Here is a 26943-nt window from a genome sequence, read left to right as displayed (position 1 = left end):
TGACAAGTAGGCAGGAAGGTAACAAGGCTTGTCTTTGAACCCCAGGCTGACACATGAGCTTGTTCTGTGCCACACACCGTGACCCCAGAGCAAGCTAGGTAATTCCACCTTCTGAAACACATTCCACTGCAAGAACTCTGTACACAAGGCACCATTGCCACACTTAATTGTTACACTACCCACTTCTAATTATTTTCTAAATCTGGCTCTCCAGGCTTTTTTTATGCCAAAACTTTTGCTGCTCCATAAAGCTACTGAAATGGCAGAGTGACATCTAATTTTAAGGGGAGACAAGATGAAGTCTAAACAAATCCCAGCATTTCTAGAAACAAATTACATATCAAAACAGTTACATAATAATGCATACATAACAAAATAAAAATATCAGAATGAAACTGTATTTCACTAATACCAAAGCAAACAGGTTACAACAGAATTATTCAAAACCCAGAGCTGCAGATCAAAAAGCTCCAGAATTAGACATGCCCATCAAAGAAATCTAACCCAATAAATTACTGCAAGGTAGTTACTCTGGAGTTCAACTATGAAGTAACAGCAATAGGTGTATAAATGAGACATCACTGTATTTGGAATTGTGAAATACAACAAAAGTAATCTTAGTGATAGGGTTTTTTTGGAGGGAAAGAGGTGTAAATTTCCTCTACCATTCACTTTGAAAAACATTAAAAGGGTAAAGTTTAGAAAAGAAGAAAGACAAAACAAAAGCAGTAAAACCTTATAAGTAAAAACTAAATAAAAACATTCTAGGTAAAATTCTTTTACACCTTCAATTTCAACAAAAATGCAGTCAGTCTCAGATATTTTCTTGGCTGAAGATGTTGGGAAAAGGTCAAGATCTTTAGCTGTCAAAAATCTCCTCCATGCTCTTAAAATCAACCTGAACTTTCTCCTCTTCCTTCCAGAGGGGTTGAGTTTTTGTGTAATTACTCTGGTGAGAATTGATTTCCAACATCCAATCTCCTCTCTATACCATTGTACCATTTACTCCTGTAAATCCAGTTTTTCCTAAGGGCTAAAACTCTAAGTGCTTAGAGCAAAGGCCAACATCGTGGTGCTACCCTGGCTTTGATTGCATAGATATCCCCTGGCTTCCTATATGGAGGCAACTGACTTGGTAGACAAGTGACAGCAGAGAATGTCACTGAACCTGACTTCAGCAAGGCCTGCAGTGTCCCAGTGTCCTTCAAGAAGATTGGAAACGTATGGACTGGACAAGGAGACAAGCTTGGAAAAAACCACCAGACTGGAAAGGCTGTGGTGAATGATACAAAGTCCAGCAGGCAGCTGCTTACTGGGGGTATCCCTCAGTTGCTGACCCTGGGAAAAAATACATTTTCAACACATCTGCAGCTGATATTAAATTAGATTTGTTCACTCTTAAGGTATGACAACTAAAAGGAGAAATTCAACTGCTTTGTTCAATTAGCTAATGAAAAAATAACTAAGGTGGCACCAGGCTCCTTTCAGAGAAGCAGTGATAGGACAAAGTTTCAATAAGTAAAATCCCAAATAGATGACAAGGAAAAAAAATCACTGTAACAGACATCAAACACCAAAACAGACACCCAGAGAAGCTGTGATATCTTCATCCTGGAGTATTCTGGAGTACTCATGGAAGAAAGCTAGAGGAGTGCCACCTCCTCAATATTTCTATCCTCTTTAGAGGACAAGCTAATTATTAAAAGTTAAGAAAACCACGGAAAACCACAGAATGTGAACACAAGTAAGTTAAAGATCTAAGTAAAGAATAGCAGGAATACCTTACAGCACATGTGCCTTGTTGTTTCTTTTTAAAAGCAGTTTCAAAATGTTGAAACATCAAACTTGTTCCAGAATTTGTCTGCTAAAGGTCTTAGTAACACGTGACAGCACAGTCCTACAACATTCATCTGTTCTGAAAAGTAGATGCAAGTCATCACTCTGCTTTTGCCTGCTGTGCTGTGTGGCATGTACTATGAATTCACGTGTTTTTCTGCCTTCTTTGTGAACTATGTACTGGAGAACCTCTATTGTATTTGCTCCCTGAATTGTGAGGTGAGAAGACATTTACAATACTTCTTCTATGTAATCTTCCCTTGGCAAGGAGAATACCTTATTTCAATATCTAAATGTCAAAGTAAGTAAAAGAAACTGCACAGGATTATTATCTCCATGCTATAGTTGGAGCAGCAGAAAATTGACAGTTAAATGACTTTCTCAAAGTCAAAAGAAGGAGCTGAATAAAGCACAAGAAATTAATACAAAAATTTCCAACTTCCAGTTTTTGTGTTGTCAGCAAAAGAGATAAGCAACCTCTCATCTCTGTGGTGCCCAGTGACAGGACCCAAAGGAATGGCCTGAATTGTGTCAAGAGAGGTTTGGGTTGGATATTAGAAAAAGGCTTTTTACCCACAGGGTGGCTGGGCACTGCAGCAGGCTCCCCAGGGCAGTGCTCACAGCACCAACCTGACAGGGTTCTAGAAGTGTTTGGACAATGCTCTCAGGCACATGGTGGGACTCCTGGGGTGTCTTGTGCAGGGCCAGGAGCTGGACTCAGTGATGCTTGTGGGCCCATTCCAACACAGAATAGTTTCCATGATTTTGTGATTTGTTAATAAGAGAGAAAATAAATATCCACATAAAATGTGCTTCTCCTGTTGGATAATATGTACCTTTTTTTTTGGCAACTTCTAGACTTATGGTCTGAAATAGCTTGGGGCAGCTAGATGTAATAGGAAAATAAAAACTCCTTAAGAATGCAATGTAAGAATGCATTTTTTTCACACTAAATTAGACTCCCCCCGACACTGTGCTATTTCTTTTCCATTTCTAGATTCATCATCCCCTCATTCCAACACAAAAAAAAGTTTTTCTGACTGCTAAATAGAAGATGACATGAGAACCTACGTTACTTACAGAAAGAAGTTGACAAACACTTTGAGCTTTAGCAAGCCTCTTCCTATGTTAGCATTAAAGGCAATTTAAAACAATCCTTGAAATGCTTCTGCAACATTTAGCCAAACTCAGTCATGACTTCTTCACATTTAGTGAAGTTGGGGTAATTTTAATTTTACGTGCACGCAGCCCTGAACTGCAGATCTGACCAATGAGTCACTGCCTCCTTTCCAAACCCATCTGTTGTTCTCCAGGCCAGACAAAATGGTCAAGCTTCCTTTGGCCAGCAGAATAACTAAAAAAAAAATTAGCCCTTCCAAAGCAGCAACAGACTGACTTTCCACTGAATTATCAACTGATGCTATCAACTGGCAAGCTAGAGCTCTGAGACTCTTGTCCCTTCTAAGGCTCAAACACCAAGTAACAGAAGGAAAAAACAAAGGTGCTTCCAAAGCAGTTCATGGGATAACCTGGCCCAACTCATCTAAGATCAGTGATACCCTTCTGCAAGGCTGTAGCAGTCCAGCAGACGGGCTATGGGCAGGCAATCCACCCAGCAGAGCACACAGAGAAATTGTATTTACTACTCCTTACCTGATGTGCGTTGCTGGTAGGGACTCATACTGGCGAGAAAGGAAAAGCTCTCTGTGCTTCAACTGATGTTTCTGTTTATCAGTCAAATCAACCTCAATTGTAGTTTCAGACTCTTCTTCAACTTCTTCTGCAGAGAAGCAGAGCGTAGGTCGAAATTAACTGTGTTGCATAACATCATTGCAGCCATTTCATTTGACATCCCCCCCACCCCTTAGCAACCTCCTTTAGTATTTCAAAGAAAAGATGAGTTTAACAGGACTACAGTTTATGTAACTTGACAGAATGTTAAGTATTTTGAATTATACACTTCTACTTCAACCCTTTAAAAAATCATGCTCCTCTCCTCTGCACTACGCATTGATGTCTTTCACACAGTTTAAGAACAATCCTGTCAACATTACTCATTCTTTTTTCATCTTCTTTCCTCTGTTTTTTTCTCTTGCTTGTTGACCAGTTTTGGGTTTGACTTTCTCTTGCCAATATTACTAGTACTAAAACTTTTACAGAAGTCCTGGAGAAAAGCACACTTTCTATGAACTGAAATTTACTAAACATAATTGAAGTCCAAGACTGCAAAATCAGTCTAAGAAAACTGAAAAAGTCTAATGTCTTCCACTATGTTAACCTTCTTCCATACTGACAACAAATGCAGTGAATTTGCATATTTAAATAAGATTTAAAGTTGTTTCTATTTTAAGCAAGACAGGAAGAAATAAAAGCAGACACTACAAAGAGTCACATATAGAACTGAAGGGCAACGTTCCCAGTGCTTGCTAACATGTCACACAATGGCAGGCTCTCCAAAAGAGCTACCCTGGGATCTTGAGGACTGAACTTCTAGTGGATTTTTGGGACATGTGGAGCTTGAATCTGGACTTCCTCCAGCTTCCCAAAAAGGACAAAAAGTCCCTCTGAATAATGAACGCAAAAATACAGACCCTTTAAAAACTTCTTTAAAATTTGACAACTTTCTACCTGGTAAATTATCCATCATCTGCAAAACCAAGTGTAGTTTACAAAATGTTTCTCAGAAACTCAACAACAGAACCTCAGCAGGAGATAGTATTTCATCTAACTACCTACAACAGAGGACCTCACCCGCTCTCCTAATAATAACCATTTTTACAACCAACCTACAAAGACTATTTCAAATTGAAGCCTGCCTGCATCCTCATAGCAACCACAGTTCTCTCCAAATGCAACACTACTACTTTTTTTAATCATGTCTGTGTGTAGTTCATTCCACTTCTAATAGTTCTTTTCACAAAAGTGATATAACAACATACCCTGGTATAATCAACTTCTTCAAACTCAATTCCACCCTAAGTCTATCTTGCTGTAGACACCCCCATCCCCTTCCCTGTTTTGGCATGTTTTGGGGAGAAAGAGAGCAAGAAAACAAGAATGAAAACAACAATTTTACCCATCTCTTGACAACCCACAGCCTCACCAGGCATATGTACAGGTTCAAGTCAAATTATAACTCAATTCAGAATTATTTAGACATCTGTAACACTGACAGTAAATAAATCTTAACTCTATTCCAAGGTGAAGCATTTTTTAATTAGGCATATAGTTAATTAAAAAACAGAAATTCATATTAAAAGGTTTATGTTCATGCTGGTTTTGGCTGGGATAGGGCTCATTTTCCTCACAGTGGCTAGTATAGGGCTGTGTTTGGGATGTGTTGATAACACAGGGATGTTTCTGTCAGTGTTGAGCAGAGCTTACCCAGAGCCAAGGCCATTTCTGCTCCTCACCCCATCAACGAGGAGGCTGGGGAGGCACAAGGAGCTGGGAGGGGACACAGCCAGGACAGCTGACCCCAGCTGACCCAGGGGATACCACATGGCATCATGATCAGCATATAAAGCTGGGGACAGAAAAGGGAAGTGGGGACATTTGGAGTGATGATGTTTTGCCTTCCCAAGTCACTGTTGTGTGTAACAGACCCTGGCTGTCCTGGGGATGGATGAACACCTGCCTACCCATGGGAAACAGTGAGTTAATTCCTTGCTTTGGTTTGTTTGCTAATTCCAATTCTTATCCCACCTGGGGTAGTGAGCTGTGTGGTGTTTTGTTGCTAGTTGGGATTATACCACACCAAAGTTTCCAGCAATTAATTTCTACAACTGTGACCATTACAAACTACATTTTGATTGTCAGGTTCAAGCATTAATATTTCTTCCAGTTACCTTGGGTTTGGGGCTTTTTTCCCAAGTAATTTAGGCATCCAAACACTAGTTTGGTCAACATATCAAAAACCTTTGACTGCAGATAAAACACAAAACACAGGAAAATATGGGCCATTTTAAAGTTGCAGGAAGCCAGAGATGATATTCCAGAGTTTAAAATGGCTTTAGACACCTATGCTCATCTCAATATCTTCCTCAAGTAAGAATTTAAATTAAAAAAATTAAGAAGAAAACCCACTACCTTTAAGCAAATTTATTTCCCTCATCTCCTATAAGCCATGAAAATGTTGATCCAATAGCCTGAAGCTGAAACTTAGACCTAGCTCTTAAAACACTCTGAACCTAAATATGAAACAACGTAAATTTTTCTGTAGTATTTTAGAAATAAACCAGATGTTTTACACAGGATGATCTGACAAGCTGGGTAATAAGTAGAACAAACCATGACCAGACACAGAACAGTTCCATCCACTCAAAACAATTTACCATCGGGAAAACGTTACCATTTCCTGCTTCAGCATTAAAATATAAAACCAATGTTCACAGTAGGATTTAGTAAAACAAGCAATAATTTGTCCCAGCAATTATACAAACCTGTATCAGGAAAGGAAACTGGATAGCATGAAGAAGGGAGGAAGCTAAGTTTGCTTGATGGCAATACAAAGAATTCTGCATCTGAAGAAACCTCCAGAGAGCTGCTTTTGAAGCAGGTTTTTGCAATTATCAAGCTTTAATACCCATTAAGGGTATTAGGAAGGAAAGTGGAAACAACCTTGCAGAAATTTAGAGATCTCTTCACATCTTTGACTTGATTTACAGCACATGTGAATTTCATTTTCTATCCAAGGAGAGATTATTTCTATCAAAAAGAGTGAAACAGAAGGTACCTACATGAAATCATAAAGTAGCACCAAGTTAAGCACATTTCAGCACTCAGGAAGGGAAGAAAAGCAATAGCTCAGAGTGAGCAAATATTTTTATGCAGCAATATGGTGATGACATACACAGACTTCATTGTTCATTGATTAGCAAGACCAAAATAAAAATCAATTTAAAATTGCTCAGCTAAATATAATTTTGAACTCTTAGGTATGACTCCAAGGACAAATACTTCATACAATTATGTTTGAAAATTACACACTTCCCTTTAGGCCTTGGGCAGAATTTAAGATAATGCTGTTTTGTGGCACTTCTCCTGGCTTACAAGAAATATTTCATTATTTAGAGGAAAAATCCTAGTGAGCAAAAGCAGGCATCTCCAGTGAGCTTTTAAAACTTGTGGTCTATTTATTATATGTGGCCTTTCTAATCATCAGTGGCAAATAATAACTGTGATCCTGAAAATCAGAGTGATCTGGTGGTGATACTTTCGGGGACAGCACTGCAACCTTCCCTTTCCCATGTGATATAAATGAGACTTAACTGACTCACTTAAGGAATGGATACCAGTAAGAAACTGTAACCCTCACTCATTTTACATATGCATCACCACTTTTAAACATGATGCACACTCTTTTTTCCACCTTCCATTTAATTTGTGGGATTTGCTGTTACAAAATGGTGGTGTTAGAGAGCCTGAGAAGAAGAGAAAACTGTCCATGTCACCTAAACTTAGTATACAGTATCTCTGTTTATAGTTATGTGATGAGTCAAGCTTGCTATGGGGAAGAATTGCTTGTTTCTGCAACTAAAAGGCAAATAAACTGAGGGCAAGTCTCCAGAAATACATTACTCCCATTTAATAAAGATTTCTTTTAAAATAACTTTTTGAAAGTCCTGAAAGACATTTAAAGGTTTAAACACAGCTCTAACAACTGTATAGTTAACCATCAGTTAGCAAAGCAAGGTCAATTCCTTGGACATACTACTCTCCCCTAACTAAATCAAAATAATCCCCCATGTGCTCTCCTTGTGTACTGCAAGAGAGCAAGAGATTAGTTTAAACATTGAAGACTATCTTCAGGGAGGAGAGGTAAATCTTCAGTATTAAAAGAAAGGAGGAAATTATCCCTCTATTGCCACCAAAATGCTGACAGCATTCTTTCCAGCTAGATTTGGAATCTGGAAATTCTACCAAAAATCATGGAAACAGTAATTCAGGCTGGAAAAAGCCTCAGGAAGTCCCTTGCAAACACTATACTTCAAAATAGGCTCAGCTGTGAGGTCAGTCCCTGGGACTCAGTAATTGAAAATCTCTGAAGACAAAAGACCACATAAGCTCCCCATCCCCCAGTAATGGAGAAAAGCTTCTACATGTATTTAACTAATCTGGATCACTCCTGTTTCAATCCAGTCCCTGCCGAGAGTTCAACTTCATCTCCTGGTCTGTAACCCCCACAGGCTCTGGGAGTTCACCTCTTCTCCAAATTGAGAAAGGGCTATTCCAGATGACTCTCCTAGAAGGGCAAGTGCCTATCATGATGGTTTTTGCTGAATGCATTCCAATTTATCAGCAACTTTCCTTTTATCAGGAACCTAAAACTGGATGAAATATAATTCATTGTAATGCAGTGGGTGCTGAATAATCAGGGAGAAAAATCTCTTGCCTTGATCTACTGGCTATGTGCCTGGTGATACAGCCCAGGATGCTCTTGGCCAACTCCCTTCCTAGTCAGGGAGTTTTCTACAGGCAGCTCAGGGCCATTCCTGCAGAGCTGCTCCCCCAAGGTCCCCTGTTCTCAGCTTATGCTCCTGCCAGGAGCTCTTCCTTCCTAGATGCATTTGTCCATACTGAACATCTTCATGTTCTTGACAAAGCACTCCTCCTGCTTTCTAGGAATCCCTGCATACCAGCCCTTCCCTCAAGCCATCAGCTAGTCATCCCCTTCATGCTTGTGTCACCTGCAATGATGATAAGAGTGCAGCATATTGCCTGCTCCAGCCACTGCTAAAGAAGGTCCCCATGGAGATTCCCATGAGACTCCACAAACAGTGTGGACACTTAACCACCACCCTCTGACTCAGACCATGCAATCAGTTTTTTATTCACCTCATTGTCCCTTAATCCAGGTCAATTCCAACTGCTTGGCCTGCTACAAAGAAAAAAAAATAAGAAAAAGAGAAAGAGAAAAAAGCAGAAATAGGAGACTGGGAAGGCACAATGGGAAAGCACAAGACTCCTTTCAACAGCGGCACAGACCAATGCTGGATGAAAACAGCAGAGTACCCAAAGGTACAGTGCATGAACTTCCTACCTTCACTGCTTGAAACCATATCTCAGCTTAGCTGTACCCAGCTTATGCAAGCATTCAAATCCAACAATATTTGTGGAAATTTGTGGAGTTACAGCCATTTCATTGTTAAAATACTTTTAAAGTTGTATTAGATCAGTGTGAGATCAGAATTTTATGTTCAAAGAAAGTCTCACTTTCAGAAAACTTTGCAAACCTTCTTCCTTTCCCGTATACCTTTTTCTTCAACACTCAGACTAAAAAATATGCACACTGCAAGTATCAACAACATATTTTCAAACCTACAAATAAAAAGCTGGGAATGCTGAAGAGTAGCAAGTTTACCACACATCAAAGGAAAGGTGGCTGTGCATAAGTCTCTTTAAGCTTAGATGGTTGTAGCAAAAACTTCAAATGCACATTTGGTAGTTAGATGCTACAGCAGTAACAATTATAAATATAGATTTTGGGGGAGAGAGAGTAAATCTAATTACTGCCAAATTTCATACAAAAGAAAAGCAGTAAGTCCAACCATCTGAACAGCTTTATTCAGACTGTGAATGAAGAGCTCTCTTAGGTTAGCAGTAGGCCAATTTGCTCATCTGCATGAGGCTTCTTGCCACGTTTCATTGTACTAACTTAGTTGTGATATTTAATCCCCTAAAGCTGTAGTAAGGCCATTTAATCAATTTTGTGAGCTAGACTATGCATGGTTACACTTTCAATTTGAGTGAGGAAGCGCTTCCCAAAGCTGAATTAATTAGCTTTACATATAGCACGTCTGTTGCAATGTTCAGATGACTTAGAATGTCTAACATCAATTTGATATTTGCTGTTCCTTTCAGATAGGGTAAGAAATCCAAAGAACAGTTTGTATGCATTACAGGTCATGTAAATAGCATATTGCTATCTAAAGCATCAATCTGAGCAATTTTGCAGGTAGGAAAAAAAGAAGGGACCACTTGTGTTTACAGGGAACAGGTCTACTTTTAATTCCTGCTGGATAGCATGGATATACATGTGGCCTCTAAGGGATTATCCAGTTTTCTGACACAATTATCCAGGTGATCTTCCCACACTACCTCATCATTATTTTTCTGCAGAAAGTCACAAAACAAAGAAATAACTACTGTGTAGCCATTAAGAACTAATATGCCACACCTACTGTCCAATAATAAAAATTCTTTCCAAAAGAATGCAAAATGGGTTTTTGGATACTTCCAAGTAGCATGTTATGATAATAACAATTTCCAGGACAATAGTCAGTCATAAGCAATTGGACAACCATGTCACATTTATCACAGGCCTGTAGAGAAAATATTTTATGGAAAACATCAGACCTTTCATTAGCAGATAAGTTCACCTTCCCAAACTGGATGGGTGGAGGTTATTTGATAACTGGTTCTGGAGATTTTTGAGAGCTAGGAGCTTGTGGGTGGAAAGCAAGGAAGGATTACCCCCATCAGTACTATGAATCATGATGTGCTACATTAATAAATAGATCCTAATAAGTTAAATATAACATGAATAAATGCAAAAGCAAGCACAATAGTTCTTTAACCATTTTTCAGCACTGCAAGCTAGTTTGTAACAACACTACAGAACAGAAGGTCCTACAGAAGCATGAGATCCCTTTTATCTGATTTCTGTTTCACCTATTCAAATGCAAATTCTCCCAAAGGAGAAAAATATCCTGTTAGAGGGCTCAGGTTGTGTTTGGTCATGTGTACATCTGTATCAACTACAGCAAGCTGCTGCAGGATGTGAGAAGCAACAGTCCTGGCTGGTGTTTCTTTGAGCAGCTCATTAGGAGCAGCAAGCAGCAGAGCCAAAACTGTGCCATGAACACTGGCATTTGCAACATGATGAACATCCAGTTACTGGTTACATCCAGCTCATCAGCTGAATCAGAAGTCAATTAGTGGTTTTTCCAAAGTGTACATATGTTTAGAGCTGTGTGGGAATGAAAGGAAATTTTAGTTCTACCCTCAAATCCAGGCTGGCAGACCACCAGGAGCAAAAGGGTACATGGTGAATCTGACAGCACCCAAGAAATAATTTTTAAATCCATCATCTGGCTCAAGAAATACAGAGGCTACCTGCAACACTGCCATGTAACCTGCATGAATAGCTACTACACCTGATTTTAGGAAAAGGGAGATTTGTATATTCCATTTTCCTGAGACAGCTGCTAATAATAATTTTTCCCATCACTAAGATTTTCACCATTTTTATGTGAAACTCCTGCTCATATCTTGTTTATACAGGATAATCTTTCCTTTAGCATAGGCAACAGGTCTGTTTGATCTAGTTGGTTAACAAGCTGCATGGTTGTCTCTCCTTAAGAAAATGTAATGCTAATATATAAAAAATAGTAAATGTAGCATGAGAAGAACAAAGCACACAAAAAATGTGCTCTTATGTTTTCTGTAAGAGCCCAAAGTCCATGTTTAAGATCTACACTGGCATTTTCTTGCACTGTGTGACAATAACCACAGAGTTTCAGAGATCTAAACTGCTTTTCTAATATTCAGTTCACATCCTCAAAAGCCGATAAACAACTTTTCAAAATTTGTTGGCAGAGATGAAAAGGCACAGATTGTACAAGAACTCTCCTACCCCTACTCAGAATGGCATATGATTCTGCTTATAAAACACAAATTATTTATCTTCTACAGCATCTCCTTACAGAAGGGCTGAATTTGTTGGACTTTTTGCAGGAAGAAAAAAAGCAGTAGGGAGAAAATAAAAAGAAAGAAAAGGGGGGAAAAAAAGAAAGAAAATAAAAGGATTTGTATATCCTGTTCTTGGATAAACTCAGTCAATATACATTAAGGCTCTAGGTGTGGGATTAGGAAATGAGAATATTATCCAAGAGAATGCCTGCTCCATGCCAACATGGTAAGAAAGCTTTTCTGTCTATAGACCTGACAAGCCAAGCAGGAAGAAGAGTTCATTCACTCTGATGGTCTGTGCAAGACTTAAAGGATAATTTTTTTCCCCATCTTTTTTTCCATCAACTATGTTAAGAGATTAACATAGTTAATCACCAGGTCACCAACTCTGCCAACACTATTTCTACTCTGGTTTAAGCCAAAACAAGGCTGCACTTTTCATACAGGAAACTGAAACATGACTCCCTTCATCATTGCTTATCACTGTCACAATCCTACACAAAAACAAGAACAATTTGAAAATTAATTCTATCATTCAGCATATCAAAAAAGGGAAGATAGCTAATTTAGTTGTGCTGGATTTGAATAGATGTTTAACCTGTTGTACCAGTAAAAAAAGGCACATGCACTCACATAACCCCTGGATATATGCATATATGGTGCTCTATGCATAGCCCAGCAACTCTGCAACCTGCACAGAGACATTCTAGGCACTGTGATAAACCCTCAAACAGGTTTTGGATTCAGGCAGTAGGTGACAGTCAAAATGAACTACCCAGCTTCCTGAAGTCTTTTAGGAATTTGATAATGTAGAACAGGCTTTTACTGAAAAAACATTGCACTTTTTACCACTCAAACTTTTTTTGCTTATGGGAGTGACATATTCCACATCAGTACAAAACAATTTCTCTGCAAGGATCACAGAATCATTTCTTGCATATCAAAACCAGAAGCAAAGCAGATTCACACTACAAATCTTCACTTGATCAGAGAAGGTTACAAACAGTAGCTGAGGTAAAAACCAAAATATTGATCAAACAGACAAACTGCACTGTGAAACAGCACAGCCACTCTGGCCACCCATTCCATATGGTTTGGGGCATGACAAACTCAACATATTTGCTGACTTTGAGTCCTGTTACTTGTGCAGACTTCCTTTACCAGAAAGAGAGTTTACAGACAAATCACACAGCTGCTTTATACATTCATCTTATCTGCTACTTCTACCTAGTCCATAATACCTCACACCATAAATACACATATATATATACACACAGAGCACTGCATGAATCAGCTTGGGTAGGAAGCACTACACTCACTCACACCCAGAGCCTTGCCCAAGCTGAAAAGCTCCACCTCCACCAGCATGTGTGCAGTTACAGGCATGCATGAGTATTACCAAGGGCAACTATTGCACACTTCATTCCACTGCAGAATACAGACATTCAAGAATTACTGCTGGTAAGCCTTTAAATCATCAGACCCGATTCCCACATCACACATGTAATTGCCATTGCATGATGGGAAAGTCTTTCTATATTAATAGTGAGTTTACATCATTCAAATGTATAAATTATATAAACTGCTGATTCAATTAGACTATCAGAGAACTCTCTGAAGATGTGAAATGCATCTCTTATTGGAGCTTTACAGATAGAAATAACCTAGCAATATTTTTGTAGTCCAAAATTTATGCCTCAGGTGCTTTGGTACAGTGTGAGTGCACTGGGAAGTGGGAAAAGTCACTAAAATTAGGAGCCAAGGGAAAACAAAAAGAAGTGGAACCATTTGAGATTATGGAAATCTACTTATCTTCAAGAGACAAAAAGTTATGATCAATAATATCAATTTAAATACCACAGGTATTTTAAGGGTACCAAGAAAACAGTGCAGCATCACTGGCATGCACAATTAAGAAACATGAAAGAGGCAGGAAACTGAGAGAAAACAGTTACATGTTTTCCACAAATCAAAAGAAACCCTGAACAAGTACAGTAACAATGGCATGTGTATTTAAACTTGACCATGAGGAAATGAATCCTAAGGAACACAGGGAAACAGGGGAATGCACAATGCTTTGGCAATTTTCTGTGAATACTCTCTCCTTCTAAAGACTCAAATGTGAAGAATTTATTTTGGGAGTAGAGCTCAAAAAAAATGACACCTTTTGTACCCTACTGAGTTCTTTACTAAGGAAACTTAATAAATACTTCTGGTATTTAAGTAATAAAAATAAAAACTGAGCTTCATATATCTTATAAACAGTTCTAAGCATAAACATGAACTGATATTTTACAGTTTGTCACTCTTCACAGCAAATTCACAGAATTAATCCAGATTTTAGGTTTAGTTTGTTTCTACAGAGAAATTGGCAGCAATGTATTCAAGCCTCTTAAATTCTGTGTTCAGAAAATAAGATTGTTGAATTTGAAAGAAAATTAACTTACACACACTTGCCCAAAATTATAAGTTTATGCTTTGGAGGTCTAAAGATGAAGCTAGCAGTTGCTAGCCAGCAAAAATTCAGTCCATGCAAAAATTCAGATGTAGTTATACAAATTGCACAGAGCAAACAATTTTTTATATGCAAAGAAGCCATGCATGAGCCAAATGCAGATCACACATACACAGGTGAAAAAAAATGTGTTTATGCAAGCTTTCCATAAGAGCTAGAAACTCCTAAAATTATGAACTTAGTTGTAAATCCATTCATGCATTAGGAGAAGATCATTAACATTCACAATCTAACAAGCCACTCTGTACCAAAGGAGGAGCCTGAACAGACACAGAAGTTAATAACTCTACAAGATACTTGGGGCTGACAGTAAACTTGTTAATGAGACAATAAAACTACTAATTCTAAATGTCAGTCACAAAAAGAATACTCAGATATTGTCAGAAGCAAAACACTCCTCATTACTGCTTCTTTATTGCTTTCCCTGTTGAGAAGAGAAAACATTCACAAGTTCTTGAACAAAAATCAAATGAAGAAAACACATAATTTATGATACTACCCAAAGCACCCTTGAAAAGAATAATTGGGAGCCTTGAGACAAGTTTTCCCTTGGTGACAAGGAAGTACTTTTCAACAGGGCTTGCTGTATTTCAGCAAGTTCTGAATTTTCTCCCCACCTTTTCAAATGAATTACAACTGATGGCATTCTCTTGGGTAAATGAAGGAAAACTTGATGTTCCCCTCTCTCAGGAGATCAAAGAGATCATGTCTTCCCCACAAAAAAATCCCATGCTCATTTTCAGTGAAAAAGATAGACTCATGTAAGTGCCTTAGCATAAAAGCTACTCTGCCACTGATTAAAGAATTTGTTATCTGTATCATCCTAGGGTGTGTCTCTCCCACATCACAGACTTCAGGATTTCCAGAAGCAACACAACAAAACTGAATTTGCTCCTTCTTCATTTACATGTCTCTATCAGATGACTGTAAATGATATTAACATGTAAAAGGACAACAAAAGCAACTTTGGAACCTATACACCCAAATTTCCTGGCTTACTATATTTGGCTTTGTCTCCATTCACCAACCCAAGAGCCTTCTGATGAGCTGCTCACAGACAGGGACTTCTGAAAAATGTCTTGTCCTCAAAGAGAAGAGGGCAACTATGTGAGATCAAAACTAATTTTCTCCTAATTCTTGGGGGGGGGGGGGGGTGTATGTGGACAAAGATGACAGAGCCAGGGACACTGAGCTACAAACAAACACTGGTTTGTATTTACAGAAGCCTTGAGATTAACAAGGCAGTATCTCACTGAACCAGTTACACGAGTCTGCTCACCCACTCCTCAGGCACATCTAACAGCCAAGCCTTCCTCCTCATACACAATTCAAGAGCCTCTCCTACCTCTCATTCCCAGCTCTGTCTTTCCAGGCCTTAGCTCCTTTTACTCCCATCCAACTGGAAAAATGCGATCTCTCATCACAGGGTGATATCGACAGATCTCTTTTCTTAACAGCAAGCAAGAGAGGTCTGCTCACCAGGGGCAATTGAAAAAATCAACTGTAACCTAACAGAAAACTTTCCAAAAGCCACTAAATTCCATGGAAGTGTTACACTACTGTAAGAGACACAAATCAACTGAGCTCTTAAGCTCTAAAGAATTGTTTTGTTTTGTTTTGTTTTTCACCAACATGACCATAAGCAAGACTAAAAAAGTATTCACCATGGAGTTGATTTTTGTTGTTTGGAACTTTTTTTTTTTTTTAGAAACTATGAATTATTTCAACATTTAAAATTATCAAGACAGAGAAAATGGATTGTATGTAGTAGAAGAATTAATATTTGTCTCTTGGGTTTATTCCACCAAGGGTGATTCTAACTGAACATAGGCTACAAAGACAACAGGTATCAAGGGATGCAGTGAAACCAAAAAAAAAGACAATTTAGGATTTCAAATAAAATCTCCAGCCAAAACAAACTTTTTATGCTAAGACATTATGTGACTTGAATTAGGTAACAGGAAAAGTCATCTTAAAGTGATTTTTCAGAAAAGGGATTGTGGTTAAAGAAATGCTGTATCCTTTATGAGAACCTGTTTAGCTTGATGTACAAGAACTACTATGATGAAAAAGAACCAGAACCAAAGAAAAAAAAATAATCCACCAAGTTTCTGGTTGTGTTATAGTCTGATTGGACAAAAATAGTCCAGCTATAGTATTTTATACATGTCTTGAATTCTACTGAGTCAAATATGTGACTGAGATAACAGAACACTGAAAAACACAAGGTGCTTTAGACATTTTACTCTGGAGCTCTTTCCTCATCTCCAAGGGTCTCCACACCCATAACTTTTTCATACAACTTTCTAAATTGATTTTTTTTTTTTTTATTGTTGTAGAGGGCAGGAAAAATTCTAGTGTTTTTCCTGGAGTTGAGTATTAAAAATACTGCTATGCAACAGCAACCATATGTTGAAAAACCTGATGACACATGAAAAGCAATTCACATTTCAGTTTTGAGTATCTTTGGGAACGTCAGTGAGTAATCTGCTAAACACTACTGCTCAAGTTAAGCTCATTTTCTTAACATCTTCAATGATACCTGCTAGCCTGCAGCTCTACTGAAATAAAATGCTTCTCAAAAATCAGATGGAATATTAACAGCTTCATTCTCTCAGATGCACCTGGAATGGTGGCAGTTAACATAGACAATATGCAAAATGTTCCTCCCCTCAATACAAATCACACCCTTAAGTGAAGGAAAGAAGACACAGCAGCAGCTAAACTGCTCTGCAAGATCAAACCATTTCCAGGGATGCTGGAACATTCTTGATATTATATAGAAAATAAACTACAAGTGTTTGTAAGGCACTTTGAGATCTTTTAACAACAACTATAAGAATATATTGGCATATTAAATATTTTTCACCAACTTTAATAAGAACTTCTAATAGGAGCATTGTTTTACAGGCAAAAATACTGAAGTACAGAGAGAATTTGTTTCTGATTGCAACACATCAAAGTCATACAAAAGTAAGAACTGAGTACAGACTCCAACATCTGATGATAAAGTTCAGTGGGCATGGCAGTGTTCAGTCAAAGACTGGATCTTGAAGGTCTTTCCCAACCCTAATGATTGTCTAACCAGGAATGCCTAGCAGGACTCTTCTCCTCCTAGATATCTATCACATACAAAAATTCTGTAGCAGAAACACCATTTTACAAAGCAATGTGACATGAAACATGACTGATCAAGAGCAAAAGAATAAAAGTTCTAAAAATGCACAACAAGTAAAGCCAGTAAGTGATCTCTTAAAAGAACAACTGAGATTGAATGTGATTTTTTGTCAGCTTCTGTAGTCTAGAAAAATTTCATTTTACCTTTCATCTCAGTCAATGAAACAAATATCTCTGAGGTTTTTTTAATTGAGTCCTATCTCATTCACAAAGAATATCAATTCTGTTAATGAGGAAAAAATACATTCTGCATGGGCTTTATCACAGCCCAGAAATATTCTTGGCATTTAGTCAGCATCTCAGCACACCTAAATGAAACAAACCTTCTTTAATAAGTCAGAAGATGAAGGACTACAACAACAGTAATTTTTTTTATACCCTCACCATATGGTTGACTAGGCAAAAGCTGGCTGAGGAGTTGCAAAAGAGAATGACTTCAGACATAGTATTACATGATAACACATGATCAGATAAAGAATTTAAAGTGCAAAGAACTGCAAAAAATGGCATCATGCACTCAAGTCACCCCACTCAGCTTCAAGAAAGTAGTAGTGAATAAACCTCAAACATGGTATGGTTCTTGGAATGGTCCCTGTGCAGGGCCAGGTGTTGGACCCAATTATCTTCATGTGTCCCTTGTGATACAGGATATTCAATGATTCTTTGCAATCTATTGCAAAAGAAGGAAATAAGAACTTGAGCCCTTTGCTGTAACCCAAAACCAGCGCTGGCATAAATATGACACAGTCTCCTCTCCACAGCTATTAAAACCTTGCCCTAAAATACTTACTTTAATTCTACTGAAGATAAACAATCATTTAGATTTTATAGATTCAGCTACAGCTGGCCATTTCTCAATCACACCATTTAGTTAGGAAACTTCTCTATGCCACCCCTTTATGCTTGCTTCACCCATTTTAATGAGCTGAGTGTCTCTGTCCCACCTCTCCAAGCTCACTCGCTTACTCTCTCGCTATCTGTTGCAATATCTGTCTCTTGTGCTGCCTGCCATCCTCTCCTCATCTCCCTCCCTTCTTTTCCCTTCACAGTAAGCCTTACTCTGCTGCTGGCCAATTCTTTCACACCAAGAAAGGAACAGCCCCCTCACAGTGACCCTGTGGTGATGACTACAACCTAAGTGAGTTAACACCCCAACAACAACAACCTGGTGAGTGCTCACACCCCAAAAGAACTCTCTTACTAAGCTCAGGAGGCTGCACAGGACCAAAAAGATGATCCTGGACAATATTTTGGTTTGTATAACAAGCTGATCTTACCATAAACTCTATAGTAACATAAATCAACAGTGAAAAAACATCAAGTCCTCAAGTGCCCATAAAACATTCCAAATCCCTGGATTTAAGTGGCTACAGTCGGCTTCTAGAACTATTCCCAGACCTAAGCTGATGCCATACATGATGCTGGTAGACAAATAAAAATTTCCTTAATTAAATTCCACCTGAAACACCAGGGAAAGAAAGAAGGCAATACAATTTCCTCACAGATTAGTGACATTCTTTGAAAACAAGAGAACTACTCTGTACCTGAGTATTTTAGAATGGCCTAAGGAAAATTTTATTTCCTCCTCCCCCTCAAGTTGTTTCAATACCTTGAAACATTTTGGAAGAAAACTTAAAAGAGAACAAACAAAAAAATCCCAACCAAATTTAAAAACCCAAACAAACAAACAAAAACAAAACCCAAACAAAAAAAACACAACAGCAACAACAAAAGGCACCCTAGGAAAACAATAAACCAACTCCTTACCAGTGATAAAGGCACAGATCAACTTTATTTCATGTTTCCCAAACATTCCTTAGAATAATTCTGAAACTTTTTCAAGTCGCTGAAATTTTCTTTTTAAAGTTCCAAAATATTTTCTTACAAAGCTCTTCTTTTAGTAAATGGGACCATATCTACATCTCAAAATGTAACCTTCAGAAATTGACATCTCAGTCAAAAAACCCCCAACCAACTGCCAAAATCCTGAGAAATGCATAACTCAGACCAGTTTTCTCAATCATAGAGGAAAAAAAATGGTAGCAATACAAAATATCATTGGAAAAGACCAAGCAGATCTTATTCTTAAAAGACTTCTCCAAACAGGCACACAGGAGAAATCAGTGGCTGAACTGGAGTTTCCATTCCTTAAGAAACTTGTATCTTTTAACATTTATTTTATACCAAACCAGGTAGATGTGTTGATGTGTCAACATGTTTAGCTATAGAAAACATTTCCAAAACATTCCATTCATAAATATACAAATATTTTGTTTGCACACACCATATTTTTAACCAGAACACTGTGTTATCCCAGAATGAAAGCCTTGAAATTGAATTGACATTTAACTGCGTCTGCTCTATGAGCTCTAGGAAGCTCTAGCGAGCAATCCTTCACTATGTGCTGTCCCCTGTAACTGCAACAAACATCTCCTAAGAGAACTTGGCACTACAGATTCCACAGATTGGTCAGAACAGAGACATTGTGTCCAGAGAAAATGTTCATAGAGAAATATCATTCATAAGAGCACGGGGTTAGAAGGCTCATAACCTGTGAGAGGCATTCTAAAGGTGTTTGTTGAACCAGCTGGAAATCACATTTCTGTTTCCTCACTACAAAGCCACAAGAGAATCCCAATAGATAAAAAAATGTGGAAGACTCCATGGCACTCCTAGTGACACCAACAAACCCCTAGTATACTACAGGAGAAAAGCAACAGACCATCAACAAATCCCTTCTATCAAAGTGCTGACAAAATGGCAATCTAAAACGCAGAAAGAAATTAGAAAAATCTTACTCACTTCCCCAGACTGAATGATACCCACGGGACTAACACAACCTTTCCTAAAAAATAAGCCAACTAAAAAACAATTTACAAGCTCCATGTTTTAAAAATCAAATTTAAAAAAGTATTTCCAGTAAAGTTGTTATCATTTTCTTACTTTCTTGCCCTATTCACTAGAAAAGAAAAACAAAAAAAAAGTGCTAGAAAGTTTAGTGAAGCTCACCTAAAGTTCTATGTTTCGATGCATTTCATCTGGAAGAACTGAAAGGACTAATGATTGTGGGGGCTGATGATCATGATCATAAATAGGTCACAAATAACTATAGGTGTACCCAACCATGTAACAAAACATTAAATCATTTTCTTAGTACATAAGCAAGATGTATTGTCATTTTCTTAGTACATAAGCAAGATGTATTGTCTTCCTATAAAAACCAAGCTAGTACTTCATACTATGTACTCAAATCACCCCCACTTCTCTAAGACCAAGAGAAGAGTAAAACAAAAGCCAAAGGTTGGCTGTTTCTCTTCACTCACCATACCTGGATGAGCAAAATTACCAGAGTTGGACAAATTACCTAATAACTCCATCATATATCTGCACAAACAAGTTGGCATTATCTAATGTTTTTCAAGAGATTCATCCTGATAAATTAGATATTTATAACCCCTACATATCTTATTCACAGATTCATTTTGAAAACCCAAGCATCATACACAATCAAAATGGTATATAATAGCATATGGCAAGAAATTGATGGGATGTTGACACACTTCACATTTCAGTTATTTACAAATATGACTGGAGTATTTTGCAAATTACTCTCTTCCTCTCAGATTTTTAGCTTCTGAATTATATTTTCAGAATTGCATTTTTTCTCTTCAGAATTATATTTCTCATCAAAAAATTTGGAACATTATGATATTTCACTTGTATACCAAATGGCAGATACCAAAAAAAGTTTACGTTCATGTTGAAAAATGGGGCTTTTTTCACCTATTACCACTTGTTGTTTTTCTGAAAAAAAAAGGCAAAGAAAAAAAACTAAATCCCCCTATTTTTTTACTAACAGCTACCTTGAGCATAAATGCACATAACAGCTCTTTAACAATCTCCAGTGATTTTCAGTCCCCAATGATACATACATTTCATTCTTTACATTAAGTAATACATGTTTATGTCTAACTCAGAAGTCATATAAATAATCACAAGTGCTCTAAAGCTTAAATTGACTTACAACCAAGAATTGCATTTGACATAAAAAAAAAGAAATGCAGCTGTGTTTTCCAGATGAAAAGATACATTTTTTTTTTTCCAGATGCAGAGTCTCTATCACATGGATACAGCTTAACTTAATTCCCTGAAGCAACTAATAGGAGCAGGAGAGTATCAGACAATACTAAGCTGGATATTAATAAATGCTTAACATAAATATATATTTCACATGCCAAAAAACCCCCACAATTTTAAGCAGCTGCAGAAATTGAGCAGGCTGTGTTAGTAAGGATAAATGCCCTACACCCCATCTACTTACTAGCATGTTTATCTGCAAGCATTATAAGGCTGTTAGAAATATCTCTTCTCCTGTAAAAACACACCACTTTGGCTTCCACGTTCCCATTGGCAGTCTACAAAAGAAAGAGAAAATCAAGTCAGGATGTATCCCTCCTCAGCTGAGTATTACAAATTAAATGCTCTCTGCTTGGAGTCCTCCCTCATGTCAGTAGTTCCCACATGATCAGCCAAGCTGAAATCAACAGAATTACTCCATTAATAAAATCTTGAGAGAGGCCAGCATCAATTTCAGACCAGACAAGAGGATTAACTACAATTACTGGGTCCTCAGAATTTGTATTTTGTTCAGGTGTTCAGAGGTGCAATGACATCATGCCAAAATAAGAATCCTTCAGAAATGTTAGAATCTTGTGAACATTTCTTTATAATCCAGCTTTAGATAGAAATGTATACTTCAAAGTACTCTAGAATTTTTTCAGAATCTCATTTAATATAACATTTATTGAAAAAGTAACAACTGCTCCTAAAATAAAAGATCTGTTTAGCTCAGTGTTGTTTCCATGACTCATTATGAGGACCATAATGTTCTATAAAGGATTTACTAATATTTGAAGAACTGCATCCTCCTCCTTGAAGGAGTATAAAAAGTACTTTTTTACCTTGAGTTACTTACTTAATACTAAAAAGTAGAATGTTTTGATAAAGTTTCCTTCCAAAAAAAAATATATTGTCCCTGGTAGAACAATAATCAAAGCATTTCTTTACATATTATCTCCACATTTGCTCTGTACCTTTAACACATGAAAGCAAACCATTTACACTCAAGATGTCTGGACTACAACCTCCAACTTCTCTTTAAGAAAAAAAAAAATCAATACATGACTCTGTTTTACCCTGCACAAGCAAGATTAAATTATAGCAGTGCAGTTTAAAGATAATAAAGATTACATTCAATACATGATTAGAATCATGTCAATTACTGTGAATAAAAAATTTTCTTCTCCAATAAAAGTCAAAAATTATTTGCCATGAACAAGTTCAGTGGATGTTGTGTTGGACAGCACCAACAGTTAATGCGGTTGATGGCACTATGGCATAGTGTTGTGTTTCATTAAAAGAAGAAAACCACTTGCAGGTCATCAATTTTTTCATTTACTTTCTAACCACTGGGGAAAAAATATCTTAATCATTACTTACATCATAATAGGCATTTTAACAATTAACTTTTGATCTAGTGCATCAGTAAGTTTTAATACTGCTTGAGGGAAAAGTAAAAAAAAAAAAAAAAAATTAAAAAAAAAAATAAAAAGCCATAGAAACTCCACATTATTGTTAGAAGGGTCAGAGTGAAGAAAAATCATCATGCCTTCCCCAGAATGACAGTCAATAGAGCCTTCATTTTTTAGAGAAATACACTCAGGATAAAGACAGAGAACAGAGTCTGTACTTTATCCAAAAGCCCATTCTTCATGCACAGCTGCCAGTAGGCAGAGCAATAAACAGCCACAGAAGTCACATATTCTGGCATCTGATCACTGCAAAGCCTCGCTGGTACCTTCCAGCTCTTCAGATGTCTGTCTAAAAGCAGACACATTACATGATGGCTGTCATTCCAGATGGATTCACAGTGTCATCGTCAGCCAGAGAATTCAATTCATTCATGTCTCCAAGAATTCAAAGAATTTGTTAGAAAATTTTTGCTTCAGAGTAATCCTGTTCACCAGGAATTGGGTGTTTCCTTAGGTAAGAGGATACCAGAATTAGAGGACATCACATAGCAAGTTTTCAGTAACCACCAGAAACCCCTACTACAGTAAAAATCTTGAGAGATAGAAATAATTCTCAGGTTTTAGCAAGCACACTGACTGTTGCCAAAGGTTAAGAAAGAATCTTTGTACCTTGTTAAGTTCTTCAATTCTCCTAATGAGATATGGATTGCTGGAAGAATTTTCAAAATAAACATAATCTGCAAGAAAAAAGGAAAAGTCACTGAAATACCAAAAGTTATGTAAAGACCTATCATTATTAGTGCAAACATTTTCTTCTAAACCTAGAAGTTTTCAGAGGGCTGAGATTTCTTCACAAACGTTGGGACTGTGATGTATTTCTACACTGAGATTTAATATAATTTGTTCCTAAATTCTGGTTTTAACTGCACTACACCTGCTTTAACAACCATGCTGGAAAAAAGTTCAATGGTTTGTGTTGAAGCTCACACTGTAATCCAGTAATCCACACACTTCATAAATCTTGCCAGGGAAGGAGCAACTTCTCACAGTCAATTAGGGAAGATTTAAGACCTGAGCACTTCAGTGAGTTTCTATATTATGGAGATTAACATTTCTGTAAGAGATGACACGTCATATTTATTATCAGGTGCTGTGGCAATGAGCAAGGTTCCCATGAGTAATGGACGTTTTATGATACTTGCTCTTGTTGTTATCTCTGTCCAGTAAGATGCAAACAATATTAAGCAGGAATTGTCATGAAATTAGCAGGGATCTTGGAGGACAATGTCTCTTTCAGCATCATTAATATAAAAATATTTTCATGCAGTGAATGGAAATTTACTCATATCCTGAAAGCTACTCTCATGCAACGTACAAAGAATTGACAAACAGAGCATTTCCTTCAATAGTTTTCTGAAAACTTGGTTTTGTCCAATGAAAAAGTACCCATCAAATGTCAACCACACTTTAAATTTGATGTTGGACTTCTGCACCGTGCACCCTTCCAACTTTATTTTTAAAAATCAGATGAGAAACTACAACAATGTATAAAAGTCTTCTGCAATACTTTGACACTACAATAAAATTTAAAGGAACTTCAGGGAGTTCTAATGAAAGAACATGATCTCTGGGTAGTGCTCACGATTGCTCATTAAGATTACAACGAAAAAAAAGAGAATTGGTGACCTAAGAGGCAAACCCTACCCGCTACCTGCTCAGAGAAGGATTACTTTCATGAGTAAAGGCTGATGGGACTACAACCTAAATGCCCTAATGAGGGAACATGCAGATGGAAGATTTGTGGCTCTATCAGCATATCTCAAAACATTAGCAGAAAGCGATTCAAACTATTATCATCCCTCATTTCCACACATCCTCCCTCCCAGCTCTGGCTGTTAAGAGAGCAGGAGGATGGAGCGATTTTTGAGCACCCAGTACTGCACACCTAACTTGAGCGGTGCACCTGAGCCACAGCACTGGGCACACTGCCACGTTCGTTCCCTCCGTGAGCGAGCCAAAGTTATCCGTGTCATTTTCGACGGGCTCGGGGTGGGAAGACAAATGTTTGCCGCGTTTTTCACCGCCTAAATGCCCTCTCCCCCCCGCCCTTCGCCAAGCAGTCACGTATCAGGGCGCTCCTCAGGGGTCACGGCGGCAAGCAAGGGAAGCTGACAGAAATCCCCCGGTTACGCAGCGGGATTAATTATTTATCCCCGGCAGACCGAGGAAGGCGCGGAGAAACTCCGCCGTGAGAGCGAGGGAGGGCGCGGGGGGCAGGGGAGCGGCACGGAGGGAAGCGCTGCCCGGGGTGGGCTCGGGCTGCCCGTGCGCGCCGCCCCGCACCGCACCGCGCCGGCAGGGCCCGCCAGGCCGCGCCGGGGCCGGCTCGGCCCGGGGCCGCACGGCCGGGCAGGCGGCCCCTCGCTCGCCCCGCGGGGCCCCTCCGCCGCTCTCCGGGGAAGGAGGCGAGGCGCAAAGGGCGGCCGTGCCCGGCCCGCGGTGCGGCGCGGTGCGGGGGCTGGAAGCCGGCGGCGCCGCTCCCCCCTTCCCCGCGGAGGGCGGCGCTGCCCTTCTCCTCCTCGGCGGCGGGGGCCGGGCTCCCACCCGGCGCACGGGGCTGGCGGGGGAGGAACCTGCGTCCTCCGCCCCGCCGAGGGCCCGGCGACCCTTTACCGGACCGGCTGCCTCCTCTCGCCGCCCGCCCGGGCCCGGCCGCCCCGCTCGGGACGACGCCAGCCCGAGGGGCCGGGGCGCCTCTCTTGGCCCCGGCGCGGCGCGCACGGCCCGCGGCCCGGCGGGGCCACCCGGCAGTGCGCGGGGGGCTCCGGGCGGCCGCCGCCGCGTCCCCACATACCTCCCACTCGGTACATGTTGGCCGCCATGTCTGCGCTCTGCGCCGCCCTCCTCCTCCTCCTCCTCCTGCCGCCTCTGCCGGGCCGGGCTGGGCAAGGAGGGAGCGGCTCCCGCCGCCGCCCCCCCGCGCCGCGCTCGCCCCCACCCCGCGCCGCCACCCCTCCCCGCCCGGGCGCAGGACACAGCGCCCCACGGGGCCGCCGCCGCCGCTTCCGGAGCCGCCGGCGGGGAAGGGGTTAAACGGGCGCCCCCGGCGCTCCCCCCGCGCACCGGCCCCGGGGCGGGTCGCGGGCAGGGCCCGGCCGCAGGTGGGGTGGGGCGGCCCGGCCGGGCGGTGCCGGGGGAGCTGCGGGTGCGCGGCCACGCTCCCCGCCGTGCCCGAAGCACGCCACGTTTTGCGGACGCCCGCCGCATTGTCCGGCTCCTCTCCGACCCTCTCCGGACCTGGGGTTTTTTTGGGGTTTGCCTCTTCCCCGGAACGGCCGAGGGATCGCTCCCCTTTGGCAACTCTTGAGTAGTATCCCAGAAAAAGTTTGTTTCTTGCGCAGCACCTGTTGGTGATGGGTTTGGCGGCCCCTTTGTTCGCCTCCGGAGCGCGGTCCCATGGGAGGCTCCGGCGCCCCCAGCCCGCCCCGGGCACGGTGCCTCTCCGAGCTCTCCGCCGTCCGCAGGACACAGCTTGCTCGCAACAGGCAGCGCAGAACATCTACGACAGAATAAAGATAAATCTAGCAGCTCGTCTCGGAGGCAGGAAGCATCGAAAGAGATGCTTCCAAATCATCCGATGAGAGAGATGCTTCAAAAACATCAATATGATGTAACATAAAGCCATTTCCCCTGTTTTTACAAAGTTCACACCATAAGAAACAATCCATACACTTTACAAAAAAATTGATCCTGCTGGGGCATGCTGCTGTGGAAAAGAAATGCCTGTTATCATCTTCCTGCAACGAAGGGGATGATTTATTATTTGCTTTATGTCTTGGATATTTATGCGTGCGTTACCAAGTTAAAATTTCACTTCATCCTCAGCTACAGGAAAATGTGTTGATTAGAAGGAGGATGATCTTCCCTGGTGTTTTACAAGATTATATCCCGTCTTTCCTTTCTCCTCTTAGCAAATTTGGGACTATCAAATTAAGTTTTTGTCCACTAGGACGCTTTTAATTTCTCAAGTGACTACAACTTTGTGTCAAAACGGCAACTGAGAAGCGAATTTCTGAAACACATGTAACAGGTATATGATACAGTAATTTATTTTTCTTTTAAACACAGCGGCACATTCAAGCATTGAAAGGAAAAATGGAGAATTTTCCTCTGTTGAACTTCTGTGGGAGC

General features: G+C 39.8%; 1 protein-coding gene across 3 annotated transcripts in view; it reads right to left on the bottom strand.

The window, feature by feature from the left end:
* Positions 1-25732, bottom strand: part of MTA3 (metastasis associated 1 family member 3) — a 133522-nt gene extending 107790 nt beyond the window's left edge. For all 3 annotated transcript variants that reach the window (XM_030235477.2, XM_030235475.2, XM_030235478.2), the window contains exons 1-4: positions 25607-25732; positions 23422-23489; positions 21543-21636; positions 3490-3616 (exon numbers count right to left, since the gene is read on the bottom strand). In XM_030235477.2, coding sequence (XP_030091337.1) covers positions 3490-3616; positions 21543-21636; positions 23422-23489; positions 25607-25634 — 317 coding nt within the window. In that variant the 5' untranslated portion in view covers positions 25635-25732. The remainder of the gene's footprint in view (positions 1-3489; positions 3617-21542; positions 21637-23421; positions 23490-25606) is intronic.
* Between the last annotated feature and the right edge of the window lie 1211 nt (positions 25733-26943).

The sequence above is a fragment of the Serinus canaria genome, chromosome 3 (assembly GCF_022539315.1).
Source record: "Serinus canaria isolate serCan28SL12 chromosome 3, serCan2020, whole genome shotgun sequence".
Classification (NCBI taxonomy): domain Eukaryota; kingdom Metazoa; phylum Chordata; class Aves; order Passeriformes; family Fringillidae; genus Serinus; species Serinus canaria.
Note: the sequence above shows the minus strand (reverse complement) of the source record. Positions and strands in the feature narration are given on the sequence as shown.